Source organism: Mus pahari, chromosome 14, assembly GCF_900095145.1.
Source record: "Mus pahari chromosome 14, PAHARI_EIJ_v1.1, whole genome shotgun sequence".
Classification (NCBI taxonomy): Eukaryota; Metazoa; Chordata; class Mammalia; order Rodentia; family Muridae; genus Mus; species Mus pahari.
The window spans coordinates 46051258-46065166 of record NC_034603.1 but is presented as its reverse complement, the minus strand read 5'-3'; the positions used below and the strand labels follow the sequence as shown (position 1 = coordinate 46065166).

At 49.1% G+C, this 13909-nt stretch overlaps 3 protein-coding genes across 3 annotated transcripts in view; all 3 read right to left on the bottom strand.

Annotated features, from left to right (window-relative positions):
- Nucleotides 1-3135, bottom strand: part of Pigs (phosphatidylinositol glycan anchor biosynthesis class S) — a 15146-nt gene extending 12011 nt beyond the window's left edge. The window contains exons 1-3 of the mRNA XM_021211902.1: nt 3055-3135; nt 2688-2827; nt 2469-2580 (exon numbers count right to left, since the gene is read on the bottom strand). Of these exons, the coding sequence (XP_021067561.1) occupies nt 2469-2580; nt 2688-2827; nt 3055-3088 (286 nt within the window). The 5' untranslated portion in view covers nt 3089-3135. The remainder of the gene's footprint in view (nt 1-2468; nt 2581-2687; nt 2828-3054) is intronic.
- A 1617-nt stretch (nt 3136-4752) lies between these two features.
- Aldoc (aldolase, fructose-bisphosphate C) lies at nt 4753-8418 on the bottom strand. Its single transcript, XM_021212054.2, has 9 exons — nt 8280-8418; nt 6980-7103; nt 6678-6889; nt 6530-6584; nt 6284-6444; nt 6082-6165; nt 5678-5852; nt 5360-5559; nt 4753-5233 (listed from the first exon to the last, which is right to left on the bottom strand). The coding sequence occupies exons 2-9, from the start codon at nt 7089-7091 to the stop codon at nt 5141-5143; spliced, it is 1092 nt and encodes a 363-aa protein (XP_021067713.1). The 5' UTR covers nt 7092-7103; nt 8280-8418; the 3' UTR covers nt 4753-5140.
- Nucleotides 8419-9053: 635 nt separating this feature from the next.
- Spag5 (sperm associated antigen 5) overlaps nt 9054-13909 on the bottom strand; it is a 19711-nt gene continuing 14855 nt past the window's right edge. The window contains exons 16-24 of the mRNA XM_021212368.2: nt 11455-11566; nt 11154-11240; nt 10806-10926; nt 10595-10706; nt 10134-10214; nt 9840-9995; nt 9686-9760; nt 9501-9581; nt 9054-9333 (exon numbers count right to left, since the gene is read on the bottom strand). Coding sequence (XP_021068027.1) covers nt 9262-9333; nt 9501-9581; nt 9686-9760; nt 9840-9995; nt 10134-10214; nt 10595-10706; nt 10806-10926; nt 11154-11240; nt 11455-11566 — 897 coding nt within the window. The 3' untranslated portion in view covers nt 9054-9261. The remainder of the gene's footprint in view (nt 9334-9500; nt 9582-9685; nt 9761-9839; nt 9996-10133; nt 10215-10594; nt 10707-10805; nt 10927-11153; nt 11241-11454; nt 11567-13909) is intronic.

Genomic DNA, 13909 nt, shown 5'->3' with positions numbered 1-13909 from the left:
AACATGACTCACAACTATCTGTAATGGGGTTTGATGCCCTTGTCTAATATATCTGAAGATAGCAACGGTGTAGTCACATACATAAAATAAATAATTCTTTTTTAAAAAGTAAGGAGGAAAGCAATAGAGGAAAAAACCCAACACTAGCCTGAGGTTTCCATATTCGTAGGTACACAAGCATGCATCCATGTGCGTGCTCTGTCTATCTGTGTCTCTCTCTCTCTCTCTCTCTCTCACACACACACACACAAGCTAAAATAAATATCTATCTTTGAAGTACTATTATTATTTCTCACACAAACAAAAAAAAAAAAAAACAAGAACCAGGGGCTGGAGAGATAGCTCAGCAACTAAGAGTACTGGCTGTTCTTCCAGACACCCAGGGTTCAGTTCCCAGCACTCACATACACACTCCAGTCCCAGGGGATTTGATTCCCTCTTCTGGCCTCCACACATACGTGATACACAGTCAGGCATACACTCATACAGACACATAAAGTAAAAAAAAAAAAAAAAGTCTAAAAAAAATTTTCATTTTAAAAAAGAGAATCAAGTGAAAAACTGCTAACCCTGGGAACAGCTCAGCAAGATGCCACACATAAACTGGGCAAAGAACCCACAGCTGCACCAAGTGACGGCATCTGAGCTTACTCACTGTGAGCCAGGAACTAATGCCAGCCACAGTGGCACATATCTGTAATTCCTATGCTCAAGAGGCTGAGGCAGGAGAATGGACACAAGTCTGAGGCCAGCTAGAGATGTACAGGAGACACTGTCTCAATAAAGGAAAAAGCAAACAAAAGTGAACTAGAAGAAAGAAATAAAATTATAAGTAACTTTTGTAAAAAAGCACTAGCTATGGAAATGTGGCATGAAGCCTAGAGATTTAAGGAATGCTAAGATAGTTTAGATGGCTTTAATATTGCACTTAACTTTTTATTGAGACACTATGAGCCCTGGCTAGCCTGGAACTTGCAATGTAGACCAGGTTGGCCTGGAACTCAGAGATCCACCTGCCTCTGCCTCCTGAGATCTGGGATTGAAGGAGTGCGCCACCACACTCCACCAGACAGATGGCTAAAGTGATTTAAAAAGTGAGCTAGAAAGGAATCGTTCTAAACACCAGGGGCTGCTGCTTCGAAAAAAAAAGGAAGGGTGCTTGAAGGAGCGCAGGGGAAGCCATGTCCTGTTAGCAGCTGCTGCTGAGAAGCAAGCGAAGGAATTATAAAAGGTCCTTGACAACTCTCAAATTGTTATTTTAATTCTAGAACCAAGAGTCACATTGCAGCATCAAAGAAAATATTGACTAAAAAAACAAACAAACAAAAAAACCAAAACTGTGCATGAGATTATGCATGCAGTAAAGATCAGAGTCCTTGCCAGGCACGGTGCAGGCCTGGTCTACACAGCAAGATCCAAAGAAACCCTGTCTCAAAAAACCAGAAACATCCAACCTCAAAAATCACATTGCCCAAGCCCTTCTGCACCTCTCTCTACTCCCCTGCAGGTGAGAATGGAGTCCAAGCTTTCCTGTGACTCCACCACGAGACCAAACCTCCAGTCTTACAGTATTCTGCCTGTTTCTTTCTCTCTGATGTTAACTAAAACATCTTAAAAACATTACCAGTTTATTATTCACCCTTAAGTCCTTGGTACCTAACAACACAGTGTGTGATGTTAAAATGGCAAAGGTCTGAATACCCATCCTCATCCGGTGTAACTTCAAACTCACATTTTTTCTTTTTCTTTTTCTTTTTTTTTTTTTTTTTTTTTTTTTTTTTTTTTTTTTTTTTTTTTTTTTTTTTTTTGGTTTTTCCAAGACAAGGTTTCTCTATGTAGCCCTGGCTGTCCTGGAACTCACTCTGTAGACCAGGCTGGCCTCGAACTGGGAAATCCGCCTGCTTCTGCCTCCCAAGTGCTGGGATTACAGGCGTGCGCCACCACGCCCGGCTCAAACTCCGGTTTTTCTTTCAGGTACATCCTGCTTTCCCTGTACACTGATGGGTATCAATTGCTAAGGATAAGGTAGCATAATTTACCGTATGAATTAAATCACTGTCATAACGACAGGCACTGTACTTATGGCTAGCACAAACACACACACACACACACACACACACCCAAGTAAACACACTGTTCATTCCAAAGGAGATCTTTTTCTTGGGATTTGGGGGATGTAGGGGGATGGCTCTTGATACCAAGCCTGATGACCTGAGTTGGATCCCCAAGACCAGAACCCATATGGTGGGAGGAGAAATGACTTAGTGATCCTCTGACCTCCACATGATGCTCCACAGCACACAGACATCCACACATACATACATGTGTGCACGCACACTAAGTAAATGTAATAAAACATGTTAAAGTAAGTTATGAGACGCCCACGCTCCTCCTATGCATTCCAACTCTAGGTTTTGGGTCTGGCTCAGATGGAAAAAGCAGCCCTGACACTTCTCAAGGGAACTCACATTTCAGAGGGATCTCTCGCTCATGCACAACGGTGAAGGGTAGTTTCTCCTGGTCGTCCAGGGGCACAGAGTCCCGAGTAAACACAACTGTGACTGGCACCATGAGCCGGAGCTGCGCGAGGGACGAGGGGCATCGGGGTCTTTAGCAATGTCTGCACCTTACAGGTGGGCTGTGCCCCGGCCCCCCAGTCCCACCCGGTTCTCCCCACCCAGTCTCACCAGCAGAGCATTCAGCCCACTGATCTCTGAGTACGGCAGTGGGGCCCGGTAGGTCTCCGTCGTCTTCCACCAGAGCGGCAGTCCCAGAAGGATGGCCACCGCGGCGAAGAAAAGCGCGGCACGCTTGCCCCGGACCACCTCTGAGGGCACAGAGGGTCGACTAAGACGCGGGAACTAGGGTGCGATGCCCGCCACCACACCGAGATCGCGGAGGAGTGCCGGCAGCCGGGAACCCCGAGCAAGCCGCTCCCGTGTGGCGGACCCCCCAACCCCAGGCTGGAGGGAGCTGTCAGGCTTCTCGCGCCCCACCCACACATTCTGCCCGCGAAACCTCCCCACGGTGCCCTCCACCTGAAATCCACCGCACCTAGGTCGGTAGCCGCAGCTCCGGCGGCCGCCATGGTCCCTTCCGGCTGCCCAGGTCGCCTATGGGGCGGGGCCTCATGAGCTTTCTCCAATCGGAAACTCCAGAATGAGGGGGCGGAACCACGGCGCGCGACCGCTGCCAATCACGAGCAACACCGCTGACGCACGCGAGTACGCAGGCGGAGTCCGTGAGAGGGTATCCGCTCGGCTACACATTCAATCTGACCCTGGCTTTCCCTGGAGCGCACCAGGTACTGTTTAGCTCTACAACGCCAGTTTATGTAGCCCAGGCTGGCCTTGGTCTCTGGGCCCTCTCCAGTGCAGGGGATTACAGGCATGCACCACCACGTTCAGCGGAAGGGGAATATTTACTTAAATGAAGTCGAGCTTATCAAAAACCTGACTCCAGAAAAGCCTTCTAATGTCATCTCTAACATAGGTCTTCTCTTCAGAGCACCAGCTCTTCAAAGCTTAAAGACAGAACTGACTCCGGTTGTGGTGGTGCACGCCTTTAATCCCAGCACTTGGGAGGCAGAGGCAGGCGGATTTTTGAGTTCTCAGTTCTGGTCTACAAAGTGAGTTCCAGGCCAGGGCTATACAGAGAAAAACCAAAAAAAAAAAAAAAAAAAAAAAAAGACAGAACTGACAAAACGGTAACTTTTTTGCATGGTTGGCTACTATGTGATTAATTTTATTTTAGTTAATGTTGAGACAGATCTCCCTATATGATCCAGAGGATTAAAGTGATCCTGTCCCTAATGCCTGATACCTCGGCCTCCCAAGTGGCCGAGACTATAGACTAGGATTTAAAAATCGGTTCCAATTCGAGTGATTTAGGATGCTTCATTGAAAAATTCCTGAGCACAGACTCTGTATAGTAATGCCTGCTGTTCAAATCCTAACTGAATAGCCTCTCAGCCTCTCTTTGAAGCCTGTTTCCTCCTATGAAAAGAACAATGGTACCTACTTTACAGAGCTGTGTTAATGCATATAATAGTGGTTAGAAGAACAGTGCCTGGCAGAAGCATATGGAAATTGCTGAGTTAGCTGCTTTGGTTATAAGGTCAGGCCACACAGAGCAGAGCATCAATGACTTTTCCAGTTCACATCAGTCTAGTGTCACCCTACCTCACACTCTAGCCCAGGGGTGATCATTCACCACAAAGCCCTATCAGTTCTAACTTTGTCCAGACCATCCGATGAATCCCTTCTCTACATGGAAGTGGGTCATAGCCCTTGGCAAGCTCTTAGACGCTTAGCTCTGCAGCTCCGAGGCTTGGAAGGTTTCCTTATTGGAAAAGACCTAAGTGCACATTCTTCAGAGATGGGAAAGAACTGGCCCACTCTGATCCCTGCTTGTCCCCTTTGAGCCTTGCACAAAATCTGTTTCAGGAGTTTCTCATCCTGCTGGATCCTTTGATGTGTCCATCTCTGGAAGACCTGTACCCCACCCCCACCCCCATGCCCTCTGACAACTCTGGCTTTGGAGATAAGCAGGTAGGAGCCTGAGCTAGGGATGGTGAACCAGGTGAACCCTTCCTCCACTAAACTTGAAGCCCAGGAAAACTCAGATCTTACCTCACCACCACCACCACCACCACCACAGTCAGAGGGGCTCTGAGATAAGATCAGCAAGAGGTCACACACATGGAGGTAGACTTTGATGTGTGCAACAGACAGACAGACAGACAAAGTGGCGTGCTGTGTTTTGTTCTCATTTATTTGCTATGTACTCAGAGCATAAGGTGCATGAGTCAGGGCCGGGGTTCATGTCCCCCTGATCCCAAAAGAGAAGATTAGCAAGCAGAGCCCAAGGACAAACTACACCATCAAGGCTAACTGTAAGGGCTGGTGGAGACAGGAGAAAGGTCCACATGTTCTGTTCCCCCATCCTCAGACATGGATGGGCCCCTCTACCTGCCTCCCCCATCCTGTGGTCTCAGGTGCAGCAGTGTGAGACATGTGAGATGACTTGGTGCTGGATAAAAATATCTCTGTTCTGCACGGCTTTTTGGCCCTGGCTGTGACTATAGGCAAAATGGGGTGTGCATTGCTAGGCCAAGGGCTGTGGGTCGAGTAAGCGTGCCTCAGTAGGCATGGTTGGCAACGTAGAGGGACTGTGCTGCAGCTCCACCATCTCCACTGCCTTCATATCTGCCCTGGGCTGCAAGCCCGTTCATCTGCAAAACGGAATGGGATTCAATGAGCAGACTGAGCCAGCCCATGGATGTGGAACGCACACTGCCCGGTTTGGGACCTCTGTGGTCCACAGAATCCCTCCCCAGGCATCACCTCTAGCTCCCTACCTCTGCCCGCTTGATAAACTCCTCAGTAGCAGCCCCAGCATTATCCCTTTGTCCTCTCCAGGCATTGAGTGCAGATGCCTGCAGAGCACGCCCATAGGAGAAGGTGAGGGCCCAGGGCCGGGGAAGTGGGCAGCGATTGATGGCATTGAGGTTGAGAGATGCCTCCTCTTCACTCTGACCCCCAGACAGGAAAGTCACTCCTGGAGCAGAAGGAGAAGACAGACTGACTGACCATTCTCTGTTTTGCCCTGGGTAAAGGACCCAAGTGCCATAGAAAAACCTGAAGTCAGACCTGAAGGGGTAGGAGCAAGTTAGTACCTGGGACAGCTGGGGGCACAGTACGACGCAGGGCAGTGACAGTTGCCATGGCGATCTCTTCTGGGCTATACTTGATGGAACAGGCATGGCCAGGGGTCACCATGTTGGGCTTGAGCAGAGTCCCTTCCAGGTATACATGATGGTCACTCAGGGCCTTGTATACAGCAGCCAGGACCTGGGGAGCAGAGGAGGTTTGTGCTGGGCTGGGACCACTGCCTAGCACACTGTGCTCCCCATCCAGGGGTAGGTGGGTACAGGAAACCAAGGGCTCCGGATAGACTTATTCTCTGAAGCCTGTTTTGGTATCAGTAAAGATCCTTAAGGGAGAGTGCACCTGGATCTTAGCAGGGATGGGGTACAGGTACCCCTGCTAGGCCGTCCCTCCTGGCTATGTTTGGTCTTACCTTCTCTGTAACATACTGGCAACGTTTGAGGTCATGGTCTCCGTCAGGCAGGATCTCAGGCTCCACAATAGGCACGATCCCATTCTGAAAGCAAGAGCAGGGTTAACTGGAAGAAGTAGAAGATAGGATGGGAGAAAGTCACAAAAGCCCATCTCCACAGGCCTCGGGGCACTCATCCAACCACCCAACCCCCAGCACACACCTGCTGGCAGATGCTGGCATAGCGGGCCAGCACATTGGCATTCTCCAGTATGGCCAGTGCCGACGGCGTGCGGTCACTGATTTTCAGTACACAGCGCCATTTGGCAAAATCAGCACCGTCCTTCTTATACTGAGCACAGCGTTCCAAGAGCCCATCCAGCCCTGAAAGCACAATGCCAGCCTCACCACCTTGCCTCCATCTTGCCAGCATCAACGTGTCCCACCCATGTGCCCACCCAACAGGTACCTTGAGTGGTGGTTTCCCCGTCGGTCCCAGCCAGAGGCACTACACCCTTGTCAACCTGCCAGGGAAACAAATAGAGGGCTGGCTTGTCACCCTCTTAGATACACCAGTTTCCACACCTAGCCCCCAGGCACCGCCAGGGACTGTGTACCTTGATGCCTACGAGAATGCCCTTATCCTGGATGGTGCGGACGAAGGGGACACCATTGTCATCTTTCTGGTAGAGTGTCTCATGGAAGAAGATGACCCCCCCAATGCACTTTTTCACACGGTCATCCGCACTGAAGAGGACCTGGCGGTACAGCCGGCGATTCTCCTCGGTGTTCTCCACCCCAATTTGGCTCAGCCTTTTGGCCATGCTGCCTAGAAGCAAGCAAAGGGGAGACAGGCTTGTTCTTTGGCTAGAATTCCCTGGCAACCTCTCCTCAACCCTGACCACGGGCTCGCACTTACCTACGGACTCATCAGCAGCCAGAATGCCCTTGCCGGGGGCCACAATGCGTAGAGCAATATCCGACAACTCCTTCTTCTGCTCAGCAGAAAGAGCTGGGTATGAGTGGGGCATGGTGACAGATGTCTAGAATGGAGATAAGACATAAGCTCTAGACTCCAAGGGCCTTCTGCTTCCTCTCCTAACCAAACAGGCTTCCCAGCACAGGGCTGGGAGCAGGAGAGCAGCCTTTGGTCTGGAGCCTGGGCATCAAAGTGGTATCAATCTCTTGGACAGCTAACAGAGTTAGGGCCCCAGTTCCCACATCTCCTTTTGTTCCTGGTGGGCACCCTTCCCAGCTCCAGGAGAGATGCAGTGTGAGCGGGGGGGGGGGGGTATGGGATGGGAGGCGGCAGCCCTGAAGCCACAGGTCTTCCTGGAAACTGCTGCCAGGTTGAGAATGCCAGCTCTTCTTTCACTGAATTTGGCTCCTTCCTGAGGTAAACAGAAAACCTGTTGTTTCTGGTTTTTGCTTTCCTGCTTCCCCTTTCTTTTCTTCAAAAGGGTCCCTAAGGGGGTAAAAAATCACTTTTCCCAAAGATTTGTGAATGAGACGTTTAACCTGCAGCACCCTTCCCAAGTCTAGTGGAAGGCAGGGGGCAGGTCAGGGAGTAGTAACGGCCCCAGCCATACTGAAAGCCTGACTGCGTTTGCTACTGCCTACTCCCCTACCTATGGTGGAGGTTGACCCGACCCCCGGGGCTGCAAGTATGGTAGGAGAGAGGCTAGCAATATCAGCATACATGAGAGGACAGGAAAGGGACATCACCAGATCATCTCTAGTACCCAGCATTCCCTCATATGCAAGAGGCACAGGAAATAGGGAGGCTTGGCTCCCCACAACTCAGACTCCCAGTAGAGACCCAGAGGCGAGGAATTAAAGCTGAGTGAGTAGATTATGGGAAAGAGGGAGAGATGCAGGAAAAGCAGGAAGGAGACCTGGGAGAGGTGAGACGGGTGATGGTGGTACAAGCTAACCAGTCCTGATGCTCTTCCTGGGCCTATACCCTAGAGCCCAGAAATGGACTAAGATTAAAATACCCTGGGTGGAATACACTGACCCCAATGAAACAGTCCTGGAGGCAGAAGACTTGGAACTGGAAAGAAGAACTAGGAGGAAGAAGAGAAGCACGGTTTTCCTGAGCCATGCATGGGGTTTCAAAACCACGGAGAGGAGAGGAACTAGGGTCCCAGGGAGCAGGGCAAGGACAGCATGGGAAGACAAACGGGACGCGAGCATCTCAGGCTAGCTCGGGACCTTACCTATACTCAGCCAGTCAACAGTGGGAGTCACAGGCACAGCTCACTTTTCGTCTGATTAGCTCGGTCCAAGCTGGAGTAAATAAAGCAGCAGCAGTTGCCGCAGAGCTACGTGACTCCCTGGGGGCGTGACAGACACCTCCCGCCCTGGTCCCGCCCTCTCCCCAGGACTGGTCTAGGGTAAGGCCACGCCTTTAGAGGTGGAGTAGTGAGGTGGAGTGATTCCTCTGCCAGGGTCCCCAAGGTTGTTAGAGCCGATGCCCTTTCCATATGATGGAACCCTGCCAACAGGACCCTAGAGGGAAAAGATGGACTTGTGTTTGTCTCTACCACAGTCAGTCCTTTGATGTGAAAGGCATTATGTGGACTGTCGGGGATTAAGCCTGGTTTAGAGGAGAGACATCTAAACGTCAGCACCTAACAGTGCCCCTCTTCAAGGCATGGAATAATGGAATTGAGTTTCTGTGCTCTGCCCCATATTTACCAGTGCCTACCCCCAAGGGGGATGGGGAAAGTAAGTGAATGGAGTCTTTTCTGTTCCCCCCAGGCAGTGGTCCAGGGAACAGGCAGTCCATTGCTCATTTTTTTTTTTTTTGTAGAAGCAAGAAAATCAAGCACAGAAAAGCAGTGAGCCTTGGCTTTAGCTGCAGCAGGAAGTGAGAGACGCCTAGGCTGCAGTGCTGACCTGCCTCCCTGATTTCACCTGCCCACTCCTACCCCCAAATAAGATTCAGTGGACTGGAAGGACTACACTTTATTTAAATAACATAAAACATGGTTGGCTCTATGCCAATTGGTCTTATTATTGGGATGAGGGGTCCTGAAGGAAACTGGAGTGGAGTGGAATTCGTTTTTCAGGGTTCTTGCTGTGTCGTCCATGTTAGGTCAGTCCCAAACTCCTGGGATTCGGCAGTCATCCAGCTTTGGCCTCTGGAGCAGCTGGAACTACAGGTGCACACCACTGCATTACCATATTTTCAGTTTCTTAGCTCAGAAATTCTAGCAATCCTTGTAGCTCCTTGCAACTCTTCACGACCTCTGGGACAGACAATAGAACCTGGGAAGAGACAGAAAACAGTTCTGAATCACAAGCCTGAGGCCAGAGGTCCTGGCCTATGATCCCGGAAAAGCGAAAATGAAGCCGCTGTAAGAAGTCAGGCTGAGAACGAGTCATGCTCCTCAGTACCTCCTGCGGCCAGGTCCCACAACCTCCTTCACTTTTACCTGATAGATATGCTGAATTGTGTCATCGAGTTTCTTTAACTCTGTGTCAGAGCGCCGAAGATTCTCCTCCAGGATGTGCCTCTACAATGCAAACAGGTCTCATAAACCCTACACTTAAAGAACACAGTTAGAGAGAACAGAGGTGACACTGCAGGGTGCTTGCTGTGGCAGGAGGAACAACTTACATGGCTCAGGTACTTGTCGATCAGCTGCTCCTTCTCAGTTTTCACCTCCAGGAACATATCCCTCAGTTTGTTCACCTATAAATATGTCCACATTAATAGGGGCAGAGCGGGGGTCCCCATTATTTGCACAGATCCTTTGTTAACTCTGTGTTACCTCCTGCAAGAGAAACACTTTTTCCTGGATCCAGTTAGTAGCCCCCAGCTGAGAGCTGGGATCTAGCTGGCCTTCCAGGGCTTCCTGGAGCACTTTAGTCTCTGTCTCTGCACGCCGAAGTGACTGTGTGAGCTGGGTCACCTCCTCCCTGAGGTTCTGGGAACAAGAGCAGAGGTAAATCCAACAGCACTCGGGGTAACAGAGATAACCCAGCAATACTCAGAGGTTCTTTCTCTCCTTCCTCCATCAGGTGGGAGAAGCAGAGGCCCGGCCATAGAATCAAGAGAAACATACTAAGAGCTGGCCGCTCTTGTCTATCTGCCCCAGGATCTTCTCGTTCTGCTTCTGTATCACCTCCAAGAGCTCCTTCTCATTCTGTGAAGAAAGGACAGAAGTACTGAGGAAAGGCTAGCTTCTTTTCAGCCCTTGCCAGAAGGCAGGACAGAATGCCTGAGCCACGCTCAGCCCTGGGGACTAGTTCATATCCGTCCACTTCTTATTCAGGACCAAGTCAAGTATGGCACATCTTGGTTTCAGAACTCTGCTTCAGTTCTGGGCTTTTCTCCTGGGTCTGCCTGGAGAAGACAGGTCAACCCAGCACTAGTTCTCAGATATGAAATGTCTGACCCCAAAAGGGCAAAACTAGGGCAGTAGTTGAAACCCCCCCACTACCTAGATTCCTAGAAAGGGGGTCCCAATGGGCCAGCGGAGCTGCCCCAGTTCCTCATCGCCCCACTTTAAGGTCCCTCCTTCACCTTGCGGCACAAGCACAGGGCCTGGTTCAGCTTCTCTATGTCTGCTTCCTTTGCCTTCAGGGCTTCCTGATGTTCTTCTTCTTGGGCCTGTAGTCTAGAGTGCAGTTCACAGCTGGGGGGAGGGGGGAGAATCTGGCATCATTCCTGTACTCTGCCCTTGGCATGAGGGCTGCTCTCATCACTCCCCATCTTTAACACTGACACCGCTCACATTTCCCTCTGCAGGACCCCAATGGCCTCCTCTTTAGACTCTTGAAGCAGGGAACACAGGTTCTTAAGCTCTTGTAACATAGTACTCATTTCTGCCAGGCTCTTCTCCAGGTCTGGGGTTTCTGAAAGACAAAGTTCTAGAGACATAGCCCTTCTGCCTACAAGGACGGGGTACACAACCACTGTTCCCACAACTTTATGTTCCCCACCCACATGGTTTAACTATCCGGAACATTACAGATCCCAAGAGACAGAAATAAAATGAGCCCAAGTAGAATTGAGGTTTTTAGAGCAAAGCACTTCTGACTGCTTTGAGAAATGAGGGATGGTCCCTGGAGCCCATCCTAACCTGTAGGCTGAAAGGAAGCCGTTGAGGCTACTCGGGTGAAAACACTCTTAACACTTCCAAGCAATGGCACAGGAGCTGGTTCTGGCACTAAAGCAAAAACAAATCAGGTTTATTCAGCCACATAGAAATTCATGGCCATCCTGAACTACATGAGACCCTACCTCTTAAATAAAAACAAAAACAAAAGCCCACCACCATAGAGAGGAGCATGTAAGACCAGCATGTCTGGCAGTGTGCATCTGTACCGGCTGAGAGCATCAGCAGGTCACTTTCCCCTCCCTGAGATGCCAAGGTCATTAACCTTCATCTTCCGCTGCTGTCGGGGTCTGTTCTGAGATGCTGCTACCATTGGACAGAGGATGTTCCTGGGCTGGAGCATAGCCTGTGCTAGGCAGAATGACTTCTGATTCAGCCTAAGGACAAAGGAAAAAAAAATATCAGCTGTTCGGCTGTACTTTAGAACTTTAGAATGATTTCCTGAGCTCTGAATTGTCCTTCCAGGGTGAGCGTCCACAATCTACCTTAGAGTTCTCTCTCTAGCTTCCCATAAACGCCTTTCCCTGAACATGCTTTTTTTTTTTTTGGTTTTTTTGAGACAGGGTTTCTCTGCTGTCCTGGAACTCACTCTGTAGACCAGGCTGGCCTCGAACTCAGAAATCCACCTGCCTCTGCCCACCAAGTGCTGGGATTAAAGGCATGTGCCACCATGCTGGCTTCCCTGAACATTTTTTTTTTTTTAAAAAACATTTATTTATTATATGTAAGTACACTGTAGCTGTCTTCAGACACTCCAGAAGAGGGCATCAGATCTTGTTACGGATGGTTATGAGCCACCATGTGGTTGCTGGGATTTGAACTCCAGACCTTCAGAAGAGCAGTCGGGTGCTCTTACCCACTGAGCCATCTCACCAGCCCCTTCCCTGAACATTCTTATGTGTTTGGTCTCACCCACTAAATCAACAATCATTTTTTTTTTAAAAGCCCTTAAATGTTTCAGTGCCTACTGTCCTTTCTCTTCTATTTAATGAGGCGGGAGGAAGGCAGGCAGGCCTATAATTCTTCCCTTACTATCTTGTCAGTAGTACACACTGACATCCTTCCTTTCTTGCTTTAAGCATTCTTCCTTTATTAGCATTTATGTGAGGACATATGAGTGAGGACAGAGGGATGTCAGACAGCCTGAAGCTGGAATAAGAGGCAGTTGTGGCTATCAGATGTGGGTGCTGGGAACTGAACTCAGGTCCTCTCCAAGAACAGTATGTGCTCTTAACCACTAAACCTTCTTTCCAGGCCTGGCATACTTACTTTCAAATACAACAAGTACTTTCTAGCCCTTGCTTTACTGTTTGATGCTGGAGATCAGGCACTTTGGGAAATCATTTCTTCTGGATCATGACCGTTCCTCATAGACAGGCCTTGGAGAAGTTTCTTCTCTCAACTCACAGGTCTTTCCTTAACTCTTGGACCTCATCTACATGCTTGGGGTTCAGTCCTTTTTTCACTCTGTCTCCACCCTAAGTGCTTTGCTTTTGGAACTCTACAAAAACAGTCACTTCAGACCATTACTTCCACTTGAATGACTCTTCCTTTCAGTCAACTGGACTTTTTCCCAGTTTCCAGGCCCAAAGAAAAGACTTATGAGAAAAAAAAAAAAAAAATCACAGAATGTTCCAAATTAAAAGCTAGTATGTATAAAGCTAAGTTTCGTTGTGGATAGCCCTGGGCTAATTATATTTGATGTTAATTCCCTTTTCCTTAGGAATGAGTCAGCACTCAGGTGATTTCCTATAAACCTTCCCACCTTAATCTGTAAAATAAAGGAGAGCTAGCTGATGATTGTGCAGATAAAAGGTAAGGTGGAGCAGAAAGTGGGGAGAGAGAAGGAGAAAATGGGAGGGAGAGAGGACACAGAGGAGGTGAAAGAAGAAAAGTGGAGCAGAAGCACATGGCCTGGAGAAAGCGCAAGCTCTAAGGGGTCTCACTGATGTGGAAGATGGTAGTGTAGCAGCAGATCTGCCCAATCTAAGTGCACAACGTGTATTCATATCAATTGTGTTGTTTTTTCATCCCCTGGGGCATATTTGGGATGGAGAGGTTTACTGTAACAAAGTTTACCATTTTCTCTGTTTCACTCTCTCAAAAAAACCTGTTCCCAGGTCAGTATTGACTGCTCTAGATCATAACAGGCAGGAAATTGCAGCTTGCCAGTGGCTTCGGCAATGCTTCAGGGAGACTCATTCCCTTCAGTCCTGTCAGTGGCTGCTGCGAGCTACATGGCAGAGCCGAGTAGTTGAAACAAAGCCACATGGCCTGCCCACAAAGCTGAGACATTTATGATATGCCCATTATGAATGTGCCACTCTCTCAAAGTTTGCCAGGCCCAGTCCTAGATGCTAGTGTCCCTTTCCAACAGTCTTGCCATCATTCACGAAGTTCAGCTACTTCTACGTCCTGTTCTTTTGATGTGCATCTGTGTGGTGGTATGCATCTATGTATGTGTACATATGTAGTGTACACACACTCATGGGTACACATACCTACAGCTGAATCTTTTTCTTGTTATTATTTGAGACAGGGTTTCTTCATGCAGCCCTTTCCTGCCCTGGAACTCACTCTGTACACCAGGCTGGCCTTGAATTCAGAGATTTACCTACCTCTGCCTCCCGAGTTCTGGGATTAAAGGTGTGGGCCACCACCTGACTCTATAACAGGAATCTTTTTTTTTTTTTTTTTTTTTTTTTTTTTTTTTTTTTTTT

Bases quoted from the DNA above. Each gene is read 5' to 3' on its own strand.
- Aldoc (XM_021212054.2), bottom strand. From the start codon at position 7,091: ATGCCCCACTCATACCCAGCTCTTTCTGCTGAGCAGAAGAAGGAGTTG. The intron at 6,890-6,979 runs GTAAGTGCGAGC...GCTTGCTTCTAG, and splicing joins GGCTGCTGATGAGTCCGTAG to GCAGCATGGCCAAAAGGCTG. The intron at 6,445-6,529 runs GTACCTGTTGGG...TTGTGCTTTCAG, and splicing joins CGGGGAAACCACCACTCAAG to GGCTGGATGGGCTCTTGGAA.